At 32.8% G+C, this 24,202-nt stretch overlaps 1 protein-coding gene and 1 non-coding gene across 10 annotated transcripts; one reads left to right on the top strand and one right to left on the bottom strand.

Annotated features, from left to right (window-relative positions):
- Nucleotides 1-1,115: 1,115 nt before the first annotated feature.
- Nucleotides 1,116-24,142, top strand: LOC114871510 (V-type proton ATPase 116 kDa subunit a1). 9 transcript variants are annotated; one of them, XM_029177495.2, is made up of 16 exons: nt 1,116-1,287; nt 16,500-16,635; nt 17,119-17,298; nt 17,521-17,649; nt 17,760-17,842; nt 18,064-18,190; nt 18,825-18,839; nt 19,143-19,181; nt 19,599-19,775; nt 19,898-20,110; nt 20,173-20,386; nt 20,619-21,042; nt 21,140-21,267; nt 21,464-21,693; nt 21,954-22,354; nt 22,429-24,142. In XM_029177495.2, the coding sequence occupies exons 2-16, from the start codon at nt 16,519-16,521 to the stop codon at nt 22,523-22,525; spliced, it is 2,574 nt and encodes an 857-aa protein (XP_029033328.1). In that variant the 5' UTR covers nt 1,116-1,287; nt 16,500-16,518; the 3' UTR covers nt 22,526-24,142. The 9 variants fall into 9 exon arrangements, with proteins under 9 accessions (XP_029033328.1, XP_029033326.1, XP_029033324.1 ...); XM_029177493.2 differs by having other exon boundaries at nt 17,727-17,842; nt 21,957-22,354; XM_029177491.2 differs by having other exon boundaries at nt 17,727-17,842.
- LOC114871554 lies at nt 9,590-9,713 on the bottom strand. Its single transcript, XR_003788591.1, has one exon. It is a non-coding gene; the product is annotated as a U4atac minor spliceosomal RNA (small nuclear RNA).
- Nucleotides 24,143-24,202: the final 60 nt, after the last annotated feature.

Here is a 24,202-nt window from a genome sequence, read left to right as displayed (position 1 = left end):
TTTAGAAGTAGACGGTTTTCAGCTTCAAAGTAGAAACCTGTGTAATTTTACTTTACCTATATATCGTCGGGATGCCACGATACGCACGTGCAGACAGGATTAGACGAGACGAAGGCGGTAAACCGCTGAATACGTAAGTACTCACATGCTTACGCACACGTGTGTGTATATATATTCACAATGAGGTCCAACAGTTTCTGGCTTGACTGCTTTTATACAATAGACTGTGTGTACTCTTGTCAATTAGTCATTTATAAAAGAATAGGAATGCTCTAACAAATGTCTAGGAATATAGGGTGATCATATTAAAAAAAAGAATTGACACCCTTGGACGACGGACCAAGTTGTTTAGTTTTAAAACATAGAAAACAAAAAATTATGATCTCGTATGGAAACAGTCAACCATTTTAACAAGTTGGTAAGTGCAAACGAATTTGTTTTGCAACGTGTGAAAACCTGATAAGATAGTAGAAGGTTAAATAAATTTTACATGCACTAAAAATATAATTTCAGGATCACTATAGTTCTCATAATTCGATGAAGAATTAAAGGGTTGCATTATTCTGAACCTAATAAACCAAAGCTATTTTCAACAATTTTTTTTGAAAAAGCTATAAAGTGAATAGAAAATTTGTTATATACCTTTAATTAATCACATCCTAAGGTACACGAGAATATTTTTTGATTTTCTTTATTCATCACAGTGGCGGAGCTACAGGTGCCTCACTGTAATTAGTTTTGAGAAAACGTCCTAATCATGAGGCAGCTATATCTCCGCCATTTTCTTGAATAAAAAAAATCCAAAAATATTCTCGTATACCTTAAAGCATACACAATAAAATGCTTATTACAGATTTTCTATTCACTTCATGATTTCTGTCTAAAAAAATAAAAATGAAAAACAGCTTTGATTTTTCAGATTCCAACCCCTCAATTTTAAGTCATAAAATGATGTTATTTTTAATTTTCAGGTTTATTATTATTTAATTATCGTTTATTAATTTTATAGACACCCTGTAGAAGTGTATAGGTATATATGTCACGACGATCAGCTGTAGCGATGTTTACATTTGTTGGCATCCTCGACGACGGTATACCGCATGGTGGGGTCGCGGCCTCTAGCCAGTTCTTCGCGGTCTTTCGAGCAGTCGGTATCGTATCCCCGTAGTTCCCTTAATTTATTAGTCGTCACTAATTCTTAAGTTCACGGTGAAAGTTTAACGCGGTGTGTAACAGGGATGGATGTGTCATGTGTGTCATCGTTGACCTGGTAATCCAACGAAATTGGTAAGTAGTTAGAAAAAAGATATTAATTCTTAAGCAATACTCCAAATTCAACGGCAACTGAATTTTCATCGGAAACGTGCTTTTGTAAGAATTCCTCGTTCACGTCGATGCGTATTAAGCCGGCAGAAAAAGCAGCCGACCGCTAACGTATCTTATCGTTCGAATTATTCACCGCATTATGTGTTACGTAGTACTCCATTCGGTTTGGTGTGTTTCTTGCAACGCGATATCGCGCGGCAAAGGCCGTCGGTGTTTCGCGGTTTTCGAAACTCGAGAAACGTGCTACGAATCCGTTTTTACCGTTATCATCGTCCAGTGCAATTTTCGCGGTGAACGAACACGTATATCGTTGATAAATAAAAAAGAAACCATCGGACAGGTCAGCTGGCTCGTCTATAACATACAGTAGCTTTCAAAAGTTCAGAGCATTAAATTATGATTTCCTTGATTAACTTATTGAAAATTGCAATTAAAATTAGGCAGTCAAATTTCTAAATAAAACCCTTTTATATATTGATTCTTAATTAAATTTTATTTGATTATAATTCAAAGTGCTCTAGATAATTAATGGTTTATTAATATACAAAAATATTTATATTTACACGAAGTATTGATTATTGGAAATATTGGCCTTCCAGTTTTCAAGTGTAACGTGAATATAGCAAAGTTATTTAAATTAATTTTCATTTTATTTTATTGTTAATTGCAAGTTTCTCAATTTAAGCACCCGATTGAGAAACTGATTTTTATCTGTATAATCCATAGGGTAGTAAATTATTTAATTTATTAACTCTTGAATACTAATTACACGATTTAATAATGGGGCTTAAAAATTAATTAAAAGTGAAGTTAATTAGGTTGCCTTCTGACGAATTTCTTTTTTCTTTTTCTCCGTTAATTAATACCAAACGAATTCTAGCGCACAGTTATCGAGGGTAATAGTCATTCGTTGATTAGCTTCCGGTCAAGGTGAACAGGGTACAACCGATTCTGTCATAGTTAGTCGAGCTCATATTATTCTTCTTTCTGTGAAGCGTCGGGTAGCCCCATTTGGTGCGAGGTACTGTGTGCCCTGCTACCAAAATGGTGTCAGACACCGAGTGTAAATAACCTTATGAACGCAAGAATAGACGTACGAAACGAATTGGGTTTATATATCTGTTGCCCCCGAAGAAAGCGTTCCTCTGTGTATATTAGAGACACCGGAATACTTTGGTGCCGCATTTTTGGCAACCGTTACCGTTAGATTCCGTCATAGAGATTAGGTTCGAAAGGAATTTCTTATTTGAATAAGGGAAAGTCGTATGAGTAATCAACTTCAGATCTTCAGTACTTAGAAAAATTTCTCACAATGAAATTATAATGAATTTTATGTTAATTATAATTATCCTATCTTTTTTTGTTCAAAACAGTATACAGAATAATGTTATTTTTATTTGATTTATTTTAATTGAAAAATCATCCAAAATGTTTGAGCAACGTTGAAATTAGAACCCAAATCCATTATCACTTGTTTGTTTTTTTTTATCGTACATTTACTTCTTCATTTCTCAAATTTTTCTTTCAAGAGTCAGTATTTAAACACAGTTATCGTAGACGTAGAGAAGCATCTATGAATAGCCAGATAATTTGAATAAATTGTTATATCAGGAATTTGAACGGCGCTGCGTTGTGTTCGTGAGCACATTTTCTAACGCTGTGAGCAGCGTTGAATAAGCGCGTTAAGAGATCGTTAACATTCGTGACCCTCTGAAAGATCTTATCAATAAGAATGCGTTCCATATCAGGCTCACTTAAATTAAATTTAGACTTTAATGTAGCGAAGGATGTAGTAATAGAACGAAGTAATTTATTTGATAATTAAAATAATTAAAATTATGATTCCCTTGATAAGAAATTAATATAATTGAAAAGTATCTTTTCTTTTTTCCGGAACACACTGTATACGCATACCTTTTATAATACACTCACTGTGCGTCTGCAAAGCCACAGACCAGACCCACACGGCTCATCCCGTTTGTTTGGCAACAAAAATTGTCTGGGGCTTGCATCAGCGATGCTAAAGTAATAAGACGATCGTGAATGTCACCAGCTGTGTCTAGAGAAGCTTTTTGGCAAAGAGAGGGAGAGACAGTGAGAGGGGTTGGCTAGAAATGTCTGATTGCGAGACATTTCTATAATAAATGTCTGATGGAAAATTTTTGCATTTCGTATTAAATTAAATAAAAAGAATAATTTATAGAACTTGTATCAATATTATTATTAATACTTTGATGGCTTTGATGGAACTTTAAAATTACGTTTATAGAGCTTACAATTAAATTTCACTTGACGCTATTTTAAAGTTAATTAAAATTCCAAATCAGATGTTTCCGATGCCCTTCAATGAGAATTTTATATGTGATTGCATCTAGAGATGTCTATTTACATTTTTCTTCCTATTTTTCTTTTGATTTACTGTTGTCATTTACCATTAACGACCCATCTTGGTCGGATAGAGGCGGATATAAATAAAGCGTGGTGGTATCGATTTTTTATGGGTGTGTGAGGGAATAAAACCGAAGGGTGGAAGAATTGGAATCGATATCATTATCGAGTCAACCACCTAACTGGCTGCTTTTATCTGCTAATAATCGAGCACAACTTTCACGCGGATTCCACGCAAACCTTACTATAAGAGCATACAGTATTCCTCAAAATTAATGATCATACTTTCAAAAGAGGGTTAATAATTAAATTCACATATTGTTAAAATATTTTCCTTCAAATCTATCGAAAGAAAAGTAAAAAATTCGAAGAGTAACACAATACTTTGAATCTAAAAAATCGAAGTCTTTAATAATTTTTTTCTTTAAGAAATCATAAAGTAAACGAAAAATTTGTTATATTATTTTTATTGTACATAGTTTAAGGTGTACGAGAGTATTTTTTTATTTTCTATACGTAATAAAATAGTGGAGTTATAGCTGCCTCACAATGGATGTTGCTAAGGGAGCTCTCTATTTATGAAGCAGCTGTAGCCCCACCATTTTGTTGAATAAAGAAGATAAAGAAATATTTTTATATAAATAAAACGTATATAACAGATTTTTTATTTACGTCGTTATTTTTTCAGGAGAAAAACTTATCAAAATTGGCTTTCAAGTTCAAAGGTTATCAACTCGAGTGATATTTACTTGAATTGAAAGTTATTATTTTTGGAATTATAATAAATAAGTGAAATTAATATAATATTAATACTACTTATTGTTAGAATACATAATTATACTTAAGTAATTACAATCTATGTAGTAAATAATGCATTTATGATTTGCTGTGATTTATGGATATAATTTCCTGTTCAAACATAATTTGCAAGAAGAGTCATAAATTCCCTGTGCTTCTTTCTATTAGCCTTTAACTTAGAACGATTCGTGCAAAGTGCAATGCGTCATCAAATGGAGTTCTTGAGCACAACACGCGAAACATGACTTCCGAACTATACAGGGTGGGCCAATAAATATAATCGTTTCAATTAATACAAAAAATTGAAAATTTTCATTGTACAAAAATAATTGTTATATGATACTAATTTTTCTTAAATTGGTTCTTTCATTGTTTGGTTCAAAAATGAACCAGCTATTTTGTATTAGAAATAGCGATGAAACCTTTATTTAGTCATTTTAATTAAATCTTAAACTTCAAATTGATGTCTAATAAGTGCCATTTTATGGTACTTTTCTGTCATGAAATTATGTCTAACTTTCCATGTTCGAAAAATTCTCCATTTGATATGTAAAAATCTAATAATTAGATAGTTAATAGATACACATTGGACCATCCTGTATATCCTTCGTCCTTTCGATAAGTTTCACCGTTCGACATTTCGATCGTAACTGAAAGTAGACTATCGAACAGTGACTGTCCTGAACCACGTCTGCAAATAGTTAAAAAGTATTCTCAGTAGTTCGCTTTTAGAATACCAGAAATACTAGCTACTCACTGTAGTCATTTTATTAAAAATTAAATATATTATTAAATCTTAGAATTTTGGAATTTTGGCAGCTGAAAATTTTAGAATTTTAGAATCTATAGGATCTTTGAATTCTAGAATAATGAGGGGTTCAATCCACATTTTTGGGGGACCATTCCCACCCTGGTCCCTCCCTAATTACGTCAATGGGCACTATGGCCCCCCATGGGTTCGCCATCGCTGCCATAAAGAAATGAAAAGAGAGCAGACGTTGTTTCCAAGTTTATGGCGCCTCGGTGTTTCACGTGTTTCGCATGAACACATCGGATTAATGTAGTCTCACACAATGGGGGCAAATCTAAATATATACCTTGTGAAAATATTTTTTGGTGGTAAAACTTGGACGCTGCATAAGACTCTGTTGTATATATTTTCATTTACGTTACGAGAGTCTGTTAGATTTTTCCTGCTTTTGCCAGAATAAAATTACACCAGCCAGGAAAATACACGTGGCTGATAACAATTCTATCGTTCATCATTTTCACACTGATTCTCACGGTTTGTTAATCAAAGGTGTTTGAAAAGTCATTAAATAATGTTCATAGTATAAAAATAGAAGGGTACAGTAAAAAGGCAATTGCAGTTCAGTGATTGATAAATTATAAATCACGAACTTAACACTCATTTAGTCGTTTCAAACATCCATATGTGATAAATTTCCCCGCAGGATTTATGTTCCTTAAAACACGACTCGACCAGAGTTTAATTCCTTTCTGGCCAAACAAAGCAAGCAAGCAATAACTCAGGAACCAGATACGAAGGAAAATGGCTGGAACGATGACTGTTTTACATGCTTGGATTTTAGGAGTTACAGTACAGTGTTTTTAAAAAAATGAATATCGACACAACTTAGATTCATAGATATTTAAAAATCGAAATTAAGATATTCTTTTTGAACAGCCTTATACAAAACACATTGCAGTTCCATTTAATGAGATTCAAATATCTTGAAAACAAACTAGAGATTTGATTATTTCATTTGGCAATTGAAATTATCAATTTATTTAAAAAACTAAAATTACATAGTAATTTAAAATAGTGCCAAATTAATTATTAACATACATAAATTTCAATAGGGACATTAAATATGCAACTGCTACAGGAATTTTTTTAATTGATTTTTTCCTGTAGCCATTTCATTGGACCTTTCATGGTTTACCAGTGTGTCCCAGGAGCATTAATTTAAAAGTAAAAGTTCAATGGCCGGGGGTGAGGAGACACGTTTACACGCCATGTTTCCTCATACTTTTATTTCTTTTTCTTCTTTCTTGCGTGACCGTGAACGTTCATGAACTTCCGCTCGATATATTCTCTCTTTTGCAGTATTCGTGTCTGATAAGGGAAATGGAAATCGTATTGATTACAATATCGATTTACATAAGAAAATAGGAATTTTATTCTTAGACGTTTTTCTTCTTATTCCACTTCTAACCACAAAACATGAAACAAGTGTTATTTGTTGTTACAAAAATTATTGAATGTATTAAAAATTTGTGTACCATCTCATTAAAGAAAAAAAAAAATAATCAAGTTTCATTGGATTTTGAAGAAATTGCGTTTTACGTTGATTGCAGATTTTCAAATTTCACAAATGTAGTTACAAAAGAATGTAGAAACATATGTAGTACATGACATGTGGCCTGTAGATGGACAGATGGCCTGTACGATTATTAGAATCACTCAGCCGTTGATTGCCATCCAAGGTTCTTGCTACTTAAACATTTCGAGCGAGTAGTCCACGTAGGATGTTCCCCAATGACTCGTTTCTTCAATTCTCTATGCATCTAACATGCTTCCAGTCAAAAATATTTGGATCAATTTTGTCCAAAATAATCAGTTTGTAACACGGCATTTTTATCTACAGACGTCTTCAATTACCCCGCAGGTCATTTTATTTTTTAAATTAACTTTTCCACTTGTTGCCTTACTTAACTCTCGGACGGCGGACCATGGAGAGAGCTCCAATTTCAATATAATTTTGTATTTCATATTATTTTCAATTTCTAAATTTTACATTGTTTCTTTAACAATTATTATTCAAGGGTTAAATAGTATAATATTTATATTATGTATTTTCATTTAATTGAAAGTACTATCTTGAAAATTGTTATAACTTCAACCTTAGGGAAATAATAGGGTAATTATGTGGTATGGGTCACTGGTGACCACAGTGACAGGGAATGTGGTGTGACTGTTGGTTTGAATAAACTCTCTTTTAGTGCCAATTTAAACACACGACATTAAGAATAAAAACCGCATACGTGGGTCCGGTTTAGTGGCCCACATTTTCTGTTTACTTGTCTATTTCAATGGAGCTATGTTGCACAATGTTCTTGTGCAATGGATATACTACTCTTGTATGCACAGACAATGGTGCATACGTGCACTATAGAGTACTATAGACCATAATAATGGTAATTTGCACAAGAAAAAGAAAGATGTCACACTTGAACACGTATAGAGTGTTTCAAAAGTTAGTGCCATATTTTGTTTTTAGAAAATTTCTAAAGAATATAAAAAAAATGTTACTTTCGAAGATACAATTTGATGACATAAAAGTAGTTCAAAATGGCACTTATGGAATATCAATTTAAAGCCTAAAATTTTAACAATTCTTAATACAAAAACGAGTAACTCTTGTTAATGAATCAACCAGTTTACAATTTAATGTAATTTCAAAACATGTAACTCAAAAATCACAGGAATTTTTAAGCTTCAAATTGATATACTTCAAGTGCTATTTTGAGATACTTCTATGTCATCAAATCATGTCAGACTTCATACGTTTCAAAATGGAACATTGTCAGCTGTAATTGGCAACCGGCCATTTTACATTGAAGATATTAACGAATGTCTTCTGTAGTAATATTTATTAATCCTTAAGCTTTAAATTGATGTACCACAAGTGCTACTTTACACTAATATCGTGTGACATTCCATTACATTTCATGATAGTAAAACTGTAAATGGCTGAGCACGTCATGTCAAGATGGCAGCCAATTAACACTTACAATGACTTTTAATTTTCCATATGACATATGCAGTCATAACTCTCTGTCTTATATGCTTTAAAATAGTAAAAATTTTAAGTTAAAATTAGGAATGATTTCTGGAACACCCTATATAATCCTTTCATTTATTATTTCTATCATTTAACTGACTTTTTATCAATTATTCTCCTGCAACAGTTAGCTTTGGTCCATTGCTTGAAGCACGTTAATAGAACGAGCATTGCTATAAATAATCTGAACAGAATGGATCACTCCTAGTATCGGTTCCATTTTAATAGAGTAGTATTATAGACTGAATGAAACTGTATATACACACTGCGTGTTCACGATTGTACGGTTTCTTAGTACATAAAGGTAATTTAGAAACCTCTAACTCCTTCCAAAGTGCGTCGCGAAACAATTCCAATAATGTCTCTATTTGAAGTATCTTACAAGTGGCAAACTGAACAGATGCCAGGTTTGAAGTAACAATGCTGTCATTTTAAACAAGGAAAATGATACTTATTTGCATTTGTTACAACACAGCATGTGTTAAATGCGATATGGATACAATAAGTAATGTCAAAATCATTTGATTTCCTCATTCCAATGTCGAGACACTAAGTTGAGTGCTACGGTAATATGGCTTCTGGTTTCTATGATGATCAAAGTTGTGATATTTTATGTCACATCATTAAAAATTGTGATTCGATACTTATATTGATATCATAACATTGAATTGTATAATGACAATTAAATTACAGTTCTATTGTCATTTGGTAATTTAGAAAATTTGTAACAGTGGAAAGCTGTACTAATATAGTTTGAAATTTGATGAAAAACTATACTAGTAATAATTAGAAAATTATTGCAAAATTACACTAGTACAATTCAAAAATTATACTAGTATAGTAAAAAATTATTGCATAAGAATTGGAAATGAAAAAAAAATGTGGAACTAAAATACTTGATATCATAACATTGAATGGAATATAATGACAATTAAATTACAGTTCTATTGTCATTTGGTAATTTAGAAAATTTGTAACAGTGGAAAGCTGAAATTTGATGAAAAACTATACTAGTAATAATTAAAAAATTATTGCAAAATTACACTAGTACAATTCAAAAATGATACTAGTATAGTAAAAAATTATTGCATAAGAATTGGAAATAAAAAAAAAGAAATGTAGAACTGAAATACTTCTTCAAACAGATTTTCAATTACTGCTAAATTAAAAATGTATAAACACGTCTCCAGTCATATACTTTTTCTAAAGCCTCTTACGAAGTAAAGAGGCTATCCAAAAATTGCATCTCACAATAAAAATTGTGGATGCGGTTCATAATTAAATAATGGGCTTCAGCAACAGTACTCTCACTAGACGATCATTGAATACTTTGCTCCCCAAGACAAGGACTGCGAACACTCCATGCGAGCATGGTTATATCATGTTAGCGGAGATATTGACTTGCGAGAAAGTTCTGCCATCTAGTATTCCACGATGCAACTGTGGAATTTAAAGGCACATTCTTACCTGGCAATTTAAACGTGCTTGCAAATAAGTTGTGAACACTGTACGAACTGTTCTTTTTAGGAACTGTAGATCAAATAATCCAAATAATTGGATATTAATTATTTGAAACTGCAAATTTAATATTGAATCAATGATGTATTTACTATCAATAGATATTGGGGAGGTTTGTACTATTGTACCTTGCAGAAGAATATATTAACAAAATTTAATGAACATGAAGAAAAATTAATATTAATAATTGTACTATATTACGTGTATTTTTCAGAAGTAAAAAAGTTAGAACATTGGAGTTTATTTGATTGCTTCTGGTTAAATTTATAATAGCAGATAATACCGAGGATGATCAAACAAACGGGTTAAGCCGCAAAGTGACAATGACCTAAAAACCACGGCTGAATAAATTTTGTCCTCGGTGTTATGTTCTAAGTTACCTCGAGCTACATTGTCACAAAATTTCCATTGAAAATTCCCACAAAACGTTATAAAATTTTATACTTATATTAACTATTTAATTAGAAAAAAGTTTAACATTGTACATTAACAAATATCACATACAAATTTTTAAAGAATATTTCATATAAAAATTCGTCACCTAATTATGACTTTTGATTACTATTAGGTGTACAAATTAATTTAGTGCCTTTAGTATTATACTTTTGTATATTTGAAAAGTGGCGTGTGAATATAACAACAGTAAAGATTATTTCATTAATTAGAGTTACATTGACTTGTTAAAAAAGTCTTCAATTAAAAAAAGAGACGACGGAAATAATTTATATACCTAATATTTGCTTATGAGTATTTTAGTATCTTTGTTTCTTGCATCAAGATGAATCTTCAATCTCCATTATGTACTTAACTCTAAATCAAGTACAATAAAGTAGCATGTTCGTCGTAGTTGCAGTCTATTTTCATTGTTATCGTGCAGATAACCAGACATGCTCCAAAAAATCTCTCACGAGACTGATAAGAATTTTTAAATTAAAGAACTTTGGTACATTCTGAGAGTCGTTAAAAGTGTTCTATACTACATTAGTAGATGCAGAAAATGATATAACCATTTGGTACATTCGTTGAACAATCAAGAGATAAGGAAACATTGATTTAAAACGTTGTAACAGCCGAAAAAAAGAAACCTGTTATCGTGGGTCTTATCTATACTCGGTCTACCAATGATTCAGTAAATAGAGTTTATGGCTTTAGGACATGGATTAACTTAATTTCTAACATATTTGAAGCAAATTTAGAGGTTTTGGTATTTATCAAAACAAATGATTTCAAGAATGAATGGGATTTTAAACTCGAGTTGAGTAAAAATTTAATATTTAATATTTAGGTCTATTTTTAAATGGTAGGGTCAATAGTGACCCAAATTTATTTAAATGCTTTTTGAAAAAATCCCTTGACGAAGTAATAATAATAAAAAAAATAATGGATGATATATATTCATATTTGCTCAAAATGGGTAAAAATAAATTTAGGGTTTAAATTGTACAATGGGTCAGTAAAGACCCAGCTCTGTCATCCGAGTGATATGTTTATTTTCAGTTTAAACTTTGAAAAATCTTCCACGCATTCTCAGCAGCCATTATCTTATCTGGTTCGTGTACCTGAAGACATATGTATAGAGATTTTTATCGAGCCCCTTATTTTCAGTACAGACTGTTAGAATGTTGAAATTTCTTTGTAGCAGATTTAGGTACAAACAGTATATTTTCTAGAAAGATTATTATTTAAAAAAATATCTTTCGTATGTTTTATATTTTTTAAGAAACCCATTTTTAAGTACTTTGAACCTGAAAACTCAAAGCCATCTTCGATAATTTTTTTTGGAAAGGTCATGAGATAAATAGAAAATCTGTTATATACATTTTATTGTACATATTTTGAGGTATACGAGAATATTTTTAGATTTTCTTTATTCAACAAAATGGCGGAGGTCCAGCTGCCTCACAGTGACTACACCTAAAAACGACGTATCAATGGTGAGGCAGCTGTAGCTTCGCCACTTTGCTAAATAAAGAAAATCTAAAAATATTCTCGTATACCTTAAAATATGTACAATAAAATGTATATAACAGATTTTCTATATACTTCATGATTTTTCCAGAAAAAATTCCCAAACATAGCTTGCTCTTTGATCTCTATCAGTCACTATAATTGAATTATGAATATCATGTAACTTTTCATAAGTATAAGGAAAACAAATTTGACTAATTTTAATGTTATTTTTTTCAATATCCACTAGAAATGTGATTGATTATAAAAATTGATTCTAATCATATGTACTGATCCTTTTATCTAATATAATAATCTGCTTGATATGATTGTGTTTAAGTCATACCTTTTCCAGTAGGAAAAGAACTAGTAATCAGTATATGATTGTATAGTACAATATTTTATTTTATTTATTTTCTATCAGAGAACAATTGTAGGTAAATAAAAAATTTTTTGGAGTAATATTAAAAATCCTTTTTTAATATTAAAAAATATTAAGAAATTGCAATGAATTTTTCGCTGATCATGTTGATAAATTAATTTTTTTTAAATCAAAATCTTGGAGAACTGTCTGGTTCAATTTTAATTGTTCGCGTGCTCTGTTGAATTGCCACGATATCTGTTACCTGAATTGATTTGAATAAATCTATCTTTACATCGCGCGATTATGTACAATGAACAACTCATCACGAGGTCTGTCCTCCCACCCAAGCACACGAAACACAGAGGTAGGATGTGTGCTCGTCCACTGTGTTGAATTAGATTCAGTAAGTAGTTGAGTACGCGACAGTCGGTCCGGTATTTCGTGGAATTGAACCAAATCGCTGGAAGCCCCATTTGTTATGTAATTTTCTCTCACTTCTACACGTCATTAATCATCGTTGAACAAAACAAAAGACTAGTTCTTCCTGTGTACTGTGCAACATTAGGGTGAGTCTCTTCAGGGGTGCACCCCACTAAACCAACGCGAATTCTTCTCTTTTTTGAAAATTATACAATGGAGCCTTTTAAAATTTTGAAAATTTATAATCAGAAGAAAAAAATTACTGATTAATTAAAAAAGGTAAACAAATAAAATGATTTTAATCCTCCATCTTCAAAATTGTCCCCTGGCTGTTCTGTTTATCCAAAATGAAAACGTCAAAAAGATTTTGATTTATTGAAAAATTGTGCAAATAATGAATTTTGATTAGATGAAAAAGCTGCAAAATTAACAAAATGATAGCAGTTTGGAAAAAAGAAGATTTGATCATTTCAATAGGAAATTAAACAATTTTATTATTTTTGGATAGTTAAAAATTTCTATACTGATAATTGTTTACATATTTTTTTATTTATATTATTCGTTGGTTTGGAATTGGAAGGTCTTATTTTAAGGGAGGGTCCATCTTTGTTCCTATTTATGTCAAGGGTGATTATCAGTGAATTACTGCGTAAAAACTTTGTGACTAATAAATAGATAGGATATATATTTAATGACGGAAAATTTCGGCGCGTGTCTTTGCATGAAGGTACGGGTTAATTAGTGCTCGTCAGGCAGATAGCACGCGGAATGTACATCCGCTCTTTTCTGCTCGTTTCCACGCAACGTAGACAATGAAATCAACCGGTGGCGATCAACCGGTCACAATTTGCAGGGAACGTAAAAAATAGATACTCATACGTTGATCTAATTATAACTATTTATTGATCATTTTTCATAATGCCTAACTGGTTTATAAGGGGTGGGGCAAAATTACCTCTATTATTTATTAAGACAATAAAAAAATTATAGATACTACTAAATAAAAATATTGTTTGAAAAAAGAAAATTGAATCTATCAATTATTCAAAAATTAAGAAAAATATTGGGGAGACAAAGAATTAAAAAATTGTAAAATCATTTTCCATTTATTTTTTTTTTGAAATTTATTGTCCTTCAAAGTATAATACTTTAGTATTTATAAAACAAAGTTTATGTGTTTTGCAAAAATAGATTGGGAGGACTCGTTTTATTTATCTACTAACAATTGCACAGTAATCATAGACTTAATTTGTTCTTATCATGACAGTCATTATCCCCCTCTAATAACTGTACATTGCAAACTTTCAAACTACGGGATAATCAACATATTCTTTCTCCCAGTTTTATCTTTATCTTTTTATTACTATTTACAACATTAATTACGATTAGCAAATAGTACAATCATGGATGATGGGCTATTAAATAATACGAATAATAGGTGCACTAAATTTTACAATAAAATAGAACGAAATCTATGTCTCTTATCATACGATGCAAATATTGTGCTAAGTTGAACGGAACTTATTGTCACATGTGATTACACTTACTCGCTGCTGGTGCCATGTGATTATGTGGTGATGGAAGGTGTGCAAACCTTGACGCGATAATTACACGTTTAGAATATATTGATAAGAAAGGTATTTCCTCTGCTCCTTTTTAATCAACGTAGTATGCACTTGCTTGATAAAGTTTCTACTCGAACTACTTGCATTTTAATTCTTGTTACTTAACAGTAGGTTATTAACCCTGACTGTTTTAGACATGAAAATTACATATTAGATTGAAAAATTATGGAATTTCTTTAGGTTGTTGCATAAAATAGTGGATTTTAAAATATAGAAATTTAGCCAAAATTTCATGACAAAAAACTATTGCAAAATGGCACTTATGGCATATGAGTTTAAAGCTTAGAGTTCAATGAAAATAATGGTGTAAATGTTTCATTGATATTCTTAATACGAGTAGATTGAGTGTCAGGTGCAGTAAACAATGACTAATTTCGAAACGTATGACGTTTGATAGGATTTGATGAGATAAAAGTATTGCAAAATGGCACTTAGGGTATATCAATTTAAAGCTTAGGATTTAATGAAAATGACGACATAGATGGTTCATTGATATTCTTAATTCAGGATGATTGATACTTTGTTGAAGTAAACAATAAATCAAGTAATTTACTAATTGTTCAGTTACTTTTATTTTAAAATGGTAACCTCAAGCTTTAAATCGATGTGCCGTAAGTACCATTTTGCGGTACTTTTATGTCATCAAATCATAAGAGACTTTCTGTGTTTCGAAATCAACCTTTTGATATGATATAATCTAATAAATTAGTCACGCACAGTTCTTATTCAATGATTTCTCTATTATCTGCCTTAAATTTACCAGAAAATAACAGGAAAATCGGAAATAGAAAATTGAAAGATTGACAACTGTGTATTGAAAATTGAAAAATTGAAAAATTGAAGACTGTGCATTGAAAATTGAAAATTAAAAAATTGGAAAATTGAAAAATTGACAACTGTGCATTGAAAATTGAAAAATTGAAAAATTGAAAAATTGACAACTGTGTATTGAAAATTGAAAAATTGAAAAATTGAAATTTCTCAGTAAACATTGCAAAGGTTCTCCACCCTTTCTTTTGTTGCACATTTCTTTGTTTTGAAAACAATAAAAATCACTCTATCACAAGGTGTGCAAACTACGCGTGCAGATGTTCTCAGAATCACACTCGTACTTTGCACCTCGTTCTTGATTTTCTGTGCTTATCAAAACAAAAGGACGTTCGTCGTTCCATTTTTCATTCCTCCATTATTTTCTTGTCATCTTTTGTATCGTTATCGGGATGGATCACATCGACTGCTCGTGCGAAAACGCGAAAACGAAGGCTATCGTTTTCCTTGTTATCTCGAGAAAATATTGATACGTTCGTAACAGTTATTGAAACACGTAAGCAGATATACGTTTATCTCGGTTCGATTAACCCAGTTGAAGTGGCTCATGTTAATTAGTACACTAAGCACCACGATACGATCTTCCCAATCATTTCGGCTCAATGTTACACTAGATATACCGAATCATTTTATCATAGCCGATTGGACACTTCCTGTCATAAGTGTCCAAATTAATTCGGCACATTTATGAGTCTATAGGAGGGTCACTAGCACGTCTACTTTAAATTTATATTTTGAAAACAAAGATAATATGAAATACAAAATTACATTAAAATTGTAACTCTTAAGGTCTCATAACGTACCCCCAAAAATTTCACCCCGTATTGAGAACCCCTGGTTTGAGTCATTAAATCACTATCACTCTGTCATGAATTAAATTTTCACCCCTCGAAAAATATTGTCTTTTATACTTTAGTGTTATTGTTAGTTTGAAATTTGCCTCTTTCTTTCGAACGTCATGTCAATCGGAAGTTTAATTGGCAAACAGCTTATCGCTGATCTAGGAATACAAAGTACCTCGTTACAAAATAAATTGAAAAGTGTTACGTGATATCAGGAACGTTTCGTATGGAACATTTCATCGTCTTATCAGCAATAACAATAACGATAATAAATTCGATTATCGTTACTATTTTGCAAACCTCAATGACAGATCTCGTATCGAAGGCGTTACGTTTCTCGTTAGCGATAGCGGTATCTGAAAACCTTCCGTTTCAATTTCTTACAAAATTAATTAAGGATGGATGGCATAAAATATTGAAATATTAAATTTTTTAAAAATTGTTAAAAATGTTTAAAAAAAGGTTTTCAGTTTCTTAATAGAGGGGTAACTACCCCTTCACCTCCTGCCATCCCTCCCTAGTAATTTCCCTATTAATTCTGTCTTAATTCTGTTTATGGTAAACTGTTAATAACAATTGTTTGTTTTTATTACAGGACATAATTCGCCTTCAGGATGGGGGCGTTATTCAGAAGCGAGGAGATGGCCCTGTGTCAGCTGTTCATCCAACCAGAATCAGCCTACTCGTCTGTTTCTGAACTAGGAGAAACTGGCACGGTGCAGTTCCGCGATGTAAGTTCACTTATACTTCATTATCTTTTATTACCATTTCGCGAAGGTAGCCTTCACGAACAGGTATTATAATTATTAGAAGGTGATGTTGTCAAGGATACTTCCGCAAGAGATGCAGTTGTTCTCACAAACATTACTGCAGTAAAAATTTACAGATTCTAACTGTGATTATTAACGCTTCCAGTACGGATGGCGTCATAAGATGTCATCATAATTAATTTTTAAATTTCAAGCTCGTAACTTTTGGTATAATATTGAAAGTAACATTTTTATATTTTTTTTTTAATTAATTGAGGAGGGGGGATCAGACCCCTCATGGTATTCAAAATGCTGCTATTTAGGGACCATGTTATTTTTTAGGCTCATAAATAAATTTTGATTATTGAGAATGTCAATTTTCAAAAAAATGATTGATCATCTATCCCAAAATGGAAATTTAAATTTTACCTTTTCCTTTTTCTTTTATGATGGCCACGTTCATAGCTCAACGCCGACGTGAATTATTTCCAACGTAAATTTGTCAACGAAGTACGTCGATGCGATGAGATGGAGCGGAAACTTCGGTACATCGAGGCGGAAGTGAGGAAAGATGGGGTTGTAATCGCGGACAATCTAACGGAATTACCACGGGCACCCAATCCACGTGCAATTATAGATCTCGAGGTAAGAATTCCTCTTTCTTATTACTCATTTAGATGGATTCCCTGGGTTTTCTCATCCCGTGCTCCCATCCATCCCTATGGGGGGCCGCAGAGGGGGGCCTTGACCTCCCACTACTCGCATGTAAATGTTTATGCTCGATACTGTACAGGAGCCGTTTTTGTGGTTTTCAATAAATAAATAATGGAACTGTATATAAATTATTTTGTTTAATGACTGTTTCAGGCCCATCTCGAGAAAACGGAGAACGATATATTAGAGCTGAGTCAAAACGCGGTGAACCTGAAGAGTAACTATCTCGAGTTGACGGAATTACGGCACGTGCTCGAGAAGACGCAAGTGTTTTTCACGGAGGTAGCTAAAGTAGTTCAGCAGCTTTTGCTCATAGCGCCCTCCTCCTTCGTGTAATCGATGTTACCGTTCTGTCGAAGAATCAAGATTCGTATCTTCTTCTATATCAACAGGAAGAGGCCAACGACTCGATCACCAGGACGCTAATTAACGAGGAAGCACAGAATTCGAGCGCGATAGGTCGGGGACGTCTCGAGTACGTTTCTATCAATAATAATATTTCATTCTTGAAAAATGAATTTTTATGGATTAGGATAATTTTAACCAATAATTACAATCAGATATCCTATTTTTCCAAAGGAGAGCAAAATAGCTTTTTTCCTTCTGAAAATTTTCTGAATTTTTAAAAATCATTGTCATCGTTTTGGATTTTTTTTTCTTACTATATTCTATTTGATAAAATTTCTTTTGTTACAGATTCGTTGCTGGAGTAATAAATCGTGAACGAGTGCCTGCTTTTGAGAGAATGCTATGGCGGATATCCCGAGGGAATGTGTTCCTACGACAAGCCGAGCTTGATAGGCCATTAGAGGATCCAGCCACTGTTAGTCTATATCTTGTTTCTTCTTTTCTCTTAACAGATTATTTTGTTTGCTTCTTTTTGGCCAGAGAAAAAAGGTACAAAAATACAGAATTTGACGAATTTGCCCACTTTACAAATAGTATAAAGTGGAAAAGGTGTAAGTCTATAAAGTTTCAAAAATTTATAAAAAATCATCAAAGTTAACAAGTCACCTACTAATTGAGTGATATCCACTTAAGTGTTAATTTATCGTTAAAAATCTCCACTTCACAGTAGTCCAACATGTTTGCTGTTATTATATCAAGTTGTAGTTATAAGTTGATAAAAATTGAGATTAGATTCAGATAATAAGGTTGACAGAGAATTTAAAAAATTGAAATAAAAATTAACACTTGAACAGCGGAGCCTGTATAGAAGGGTATTAATCTACATTTATCTATTGGAAAAATAATTTTTAAAGTAACAGTATAAAATTTAAAAAATGAAAAACAATGGAATACAATTAATTGGGGCTCTCTCCATGGTCCGCCGTCCAAGAGTTAACTGTATAATGGGCAACATTCAGTTTCAAAGTATATTATAATATGATCAATAATTAATTTATCAGACGTGTATAATAAAATTATCATTGAGATGATATTTTAATATTTTGCAGTCGGAAAACGTAATGGTATGTCATTAACAATATTCAAATATTCTAAAGTAGACTTCGATCATTAAAACATATCTTGTTGCTTATTTTCGTTTCATTTATTTGATCATCGTGTCAGTATCATTTTTATAATCTGACAAAATGATTTTTAACGTAGTCTCCTGGAAATTGTCACACTCTATAGATTTTTCAATTTTAAATTTTCTCATTTTGACATCACCCGAGAAAAAGTAATCATTTATAAATCTTTAGTAGCAAAAGCTTCTTTGTGAGTAGCTTTAATATCTTCAATTAACCCATTGAGATCTCATTTCTTTTCAGAGCGTTACAGCTGGAGAGCAACGTTACTCTCGTCACTCGGTAACTGAGAAACTTTAAATCAATTTCCAAGTGTTCATTAAAAAATGCAAACATAAAACCAAGCTTATTTTTCTAGAAAATAATCATTCATTAATCATTAATTTTCAACGATCCCATTTTGACTTTGATGAAATGAAAACTCCACAGCTTAATGACAAATTAGAACCCAATCTTTTTATATTCTCTGATTAATAGCCAAGCATTTTTTGTTTATCAAATAAAATTAAAAATGTTCAACTGCTTTGCAACTAAAAGCCACGAACAGTTTGACCTGTTTTCATGTTCAAGCCCAAGTGAAGTATGCCTCGAGTGTGGGTCTCAATGGATTAGTTGTTAGACTAATCCTGATTTGTCCCTCATCATTTTTACACCTTGTAGTTAGATGCGTACAAGTTTTGCGCGCGACAATTGTTTCAGGGTAACAAGATGTATAAAACTGCCTTCGTCGCGTTCTTCCAAGGTGAACAGTTGAAGAGTCGCATCAAGAAAGTTTGCAGTGGATTCCATGCGTCTTTGTACCCTTGTCCTCACAGCCATGCTGAGAGAGTGGATATGGTGAAGGGTGTTCGTACCAGATTAGAAGATTTAAATTTGGTAAGAATTCTGCTCTGAATACTTTTCGTATGGATGACATCATAAGATGACAAGCTTGACGACCGAGTGGCGTCATAAGATGTCATCCGCTCGGGAGGCAGTAAAAACTCACCATTTGACAGGTTCTCAATCAAACTCACGATCACCGTCAACGTGTGCTACACAATGTAGCCAAGGAGCTGCCTAACTGGATGATTATGGTCCGAAAAATGAAAGCAATATACCATACAATGAATCTGTTCAATATGGACGTTTCGAAGAAGTGTCTGATAGGAGAATGCTGGGTACCAGTGGCGGACCTTGGAATTGTCCGGAATTGCCTCACCGAAGGATCGGTTAGTTAAATGAACACAGGTCTGAATGATACATAAATACTCATAGAAATATTCTTCTTCAGCGTCTCTGTGGTAGTTCCATACCATCCTTCCTTAACGTAATCTACACTGATGAGAATCCTCCGACGTTTAACAGGACCAACAAGTTCACCAGAGGTTTCCAAAACTTGATTGACGCCTATGGAGTGGCATCATACCGTGAAGCTAATCCAGCACTTTATACCATCATCACGTTTCCTTTCTTATTTAGCATCATGTTTGGCGATTGTGGCCATGGTAACTAACCTTAAATATTTATGCTATTGTATAGAATTAGTAGTTCAGGGAAAAATAAAAATTAAAAGTCCTGTATCATTTTGCAATGAAATGTTTCATTTTTGAGATAATCAGAATTTAAGATCAATCATGTCACTTTTGGGACGCCTCCAGTGCTGCCACCTGTGGTCACTGGATTAATGGCGACCCACCCAATGTTAAAATGTATAATAACATAATGTTTTTTATCCAGGTTTAATAATGACCCTATTTGCTCTATACATGATCATACTGGAGAAGAAGCTAATGGCTCAAAAATCCACGTCCGAAATTTGGAATATATTCTTTGCCGGCCGTTATATTATCCTCCTCATGGGTCTGTTTTCCATTTACACTGGCATCATCTACAACGACTTATTCTCAAAGTCGTTTAACATATTTGGATCTAGTTGGTCCATTAGATACGACGAGTCTACGATCATGGAAAATAATGTCCTTCAATTGAATCCGGGCACCGATGCTTATGCACAGATACCATATCCAATGGGGCTGGATCCAGTTTGGATGCTCGCCGAGAACAAGATCATATTTCTCAATTCCTATAAAATGAAGCTCTCAATCATCTTTGGTGTTGTGCATATGATTTTTGGTGTCTGCGTGAGCATCGTTAATATCTTGTAAGCTTCTTTTCCATAAGCGCCATTTTCTGATATTTTTCTGTCATCAAACGGTACTTCTATGTCATCAACTTCTTGTTACGTTGTATTTTTGCAGAAATTTCAAGAAGTACCCGAGCCTGTTTCTCGAATTCTTGCCACAACTGCTATTTCTTATTTTATTATTCTTTTATCTGGTGTTGTTGATGTTCGTTAAATGGATCTTATATGATGCCTCATCAACGGGTACGTATCATATTTCCCATGATAGATAAATCCTTCTTGACTGTGTTAATAGTCTACTTCAGACCATAGCGGGCCGAGCCCGTAATTTCGGGTACCCGCACACGAAATTGCCCGTAGGGATGTCCGTTTTACCTACTGTGCATGCCCGGTCTACTCTATCGTCTAACATGACAATATTTTCTTATGTTATACACAGATGTAATATACAGTCCTGGATGTGCACCATCGGTTCTAATCACTTTTATTAACATGATACTGATGGGACACACGGTTATACCAGGTTGTCCAGAGTACATGTTCCCTGGTCAGCAAATATTACAGCAGGGGTGCGTTGGGCTCGCAGCATTGTGCATTCCTGTGATGCTCTTTGGAAGACCAATCTATTACCTGTGTACCAAGAATAAAAAGAAGACAGACAGAGTTTGGGTAAGAAGACAAGCCTGTACTAACATGCTTTACTAACTGATGAAATAGTGTTTGACACAGGACGTTTATCAATAATTCTTATGTAATAACGTTAGATATACAATATTGCATGTACTGTTGGGTGCAATGTAGGCTTTTGTTGGTTAAGAGTAAGTGTAGGGTTGGAGCCATTTATCATTTAACTTTAGTCTTGGGGGAACTTAGGAAAATCCAAGGAGAGCCTAACCTAGAACACTTATAGGGATATTTTTTTCCTCAAGCAGAGTAATGGATCCACCTCCCAGGACATCGAACTGCAAACCGAAGGGTTGCAAACCGATGGCCCCTCAAACCCTGAGGCCGCCGGTAGTCATGATCAAGAGAATGATTCATTCGGTGAAGTAATGATCCATCAAGCTATTCACACCATAGAATACGTTCTTTCGACGATATCCCACACTGCCTCCTATCTACGTTTATGGGCCTTGTCGCTGGCCCATGGTCAGCTGTCTGAAGTACTATGGACCATGGTGTTACGCGCCGGTTTAGGTGCCAAAGATGGCAACTATGTATCCAGTGCACTGTTGTTCGTATCCTTCGCAGCTTGGGCCTTTTTCACACTCGCCATTCTTGTGATGATGGAAGGGCTTTCAGCTTTTCTCCATACCCTACGACTTCATTGGTAGGCAACCAAATGATAAATAATTTTATTTCTACCAAAAATTAGATTTAGAAGGAAAACTCGTTTTCTTCCAGGGTGGAGTTTATGAGTAAATTCTATGATGGTCAGGGTTATGCTTTCCAGCCATTTTGCTTCAAGAATATCCTGGATACCGAAGATATTGAAGAATAATTAGCTCATCAGAGGCCTTATTATAGATACGTCTGTTATGTTACGTGCAGAAACTTATTTTCAGTTTCTAACCAATTTTAAACGAGATATATCAAGAAATATATCTTAAGAAATTTTTACAAAATATCTTCTTCGAATGCGACTTCGTTCAGTAAAGAATGCCATCTATCGCGAGACAACAGTATTCAGTGTATGTCTTATGGAAGTTCATATTTAAGATAGGCTTTTTATTGGTTATGTTTCATACAAAAACAAAAGTATCCTACAATCTTTAAGATTTATTGTCCATTGCTGCTTTCGAAGTTGCATTACTTGCAATACATTTAGTATAAGTTGTAAAATATTAATATACGTAAATACGCAGGCAATGAAAGAAACAATCAAGGAAAGTATCGTATGGGGTCCAATATGGCCGCCGAGAGAAATATTTGTCCTCCTTCAACTTTATAAACAAAAAATTAAAGTATAAATATATATATATATAATGTTACAATAAAACATGTTTATGAATAAGATTTTCTTATTAATAAACTAAATCAAAATATTATAAAAAGTAAAATAGTATTTGTGTACAGTTGCGAGCATAGATGTCTCAATAAACGTCATGAGATTCATTCTTATTTCTTATTTGCGAAGGCAGTAGGCGTGGCCAAATTACCGAAAGGAGCCGAACTTTACCGAAACCAAAGCATAAGTGGGCATCTAACCATCAGAAGGCATCTATTCGCGCGGTTGTACACGTGATGTGCCTTCATAGAAATATATCATGAATGAAAAAGGACTTTGTACATATTATAATAGTATAAAAAGCTATAAATATAAGAGTTGCTTTATGAATAACTTAATACATTTTAGTAGCCTGTTTGTAATTTTGATGGTATGAAATTTTTTAATTAACTTTTTATAATGATTGAAACTTGAAAATAGTTCATCGCAAATAGAAACCACAAATATAAGTTTTACCACAATTTATTGATATTATTCTAAATTACAATTTTTATTATTGAGATTTTTATACACCACCTTGTCTTCATCTCGGCGGCCTTGGAATACGAATACGAATATTATATAATTTTATTGTTAATGTTCAACTACTGTTTCCATAAATTGTTATGGAAAAATTGGATTAGGCAGTGCCGATTAAATTTTAAGAGAAAAGACAATATTTGAAGCAGATATTGATTATTAATTTGCAAAAGCAAATAATATTAATTACAAAAAATACAAAGTATCTTACGATCAGTGATATAATCGAACAGACAAAAAACAAAATCAGAAGTTTCGCAAAATTTAGTCTTTCATCTAGATCAGATGAATTTACAATATCTTGGGTCAATTATAAATATACGACGAGATTGGTGCACATTATATTCATTCCACTGATCATTGTCAGAATATCTTCAACTGATAACAATCATACAATATGTGCACAATATTGTACGCCATTACAATCAAGGAATATGAAATCTGGAGAAGGATACGTTATCAAAGTACAAATTGTTGCTATTATAAGAGTGATTGCAAAAGGTATTCATTCTTCAGTGAGTAGAAAGAGACGTCGTTAGAGATGTATGTTGAAAAAGAGAGTGATTCAAATATACATATGAATATATTTTACCAATATTGTAAATCAGGCATGCACAACTAACATCTTTTGGACAATGGAAATTTGCTGTT

The sequence above is a fragment of the Osmia bicornis genome, chromosome 16, assembly GCF_907164935.1.
Source record: "Osmia bicornis bicornis chromosome 16, iOsmBic2.1, whole genome shotgun sequence".
Lineage (NCBI taxonomy): Eukaryota > Metazoa > Arthropoda > Insecta > Hymenoptera > Megachilidae > Osmia > Osmia bicornis.
The sequence above is the reverse complement of the archived record's forward strand: the minus strand, read 5'-3'. Positions and strand labels throughout refer to the sequence as shown.

Coding starts and splice junctions, on each gene's coding strand:
- LOC114871510 (XM_029177491.2), top strand. CDS start 16,519: ATGGGGGCGTTATTCAGAAGCGAGGAGATGGCCCTGTGTCAGCTGTTC. Junction 17,843..18,063: donor ATAGGTCGGGGACGTCTCGA/GTACGTTTCTAT, acceptor CTTTTGTTACAG/ATTCGTTGCTGGAGTAATAA. Junction 20,111..20,172: donor ATTGCCTCACCGAAGGATCG/GTTAGTTAAATG, acceptor ATTCTTCTTCAG/CGTCTCTGTGGTAGTTCCAT.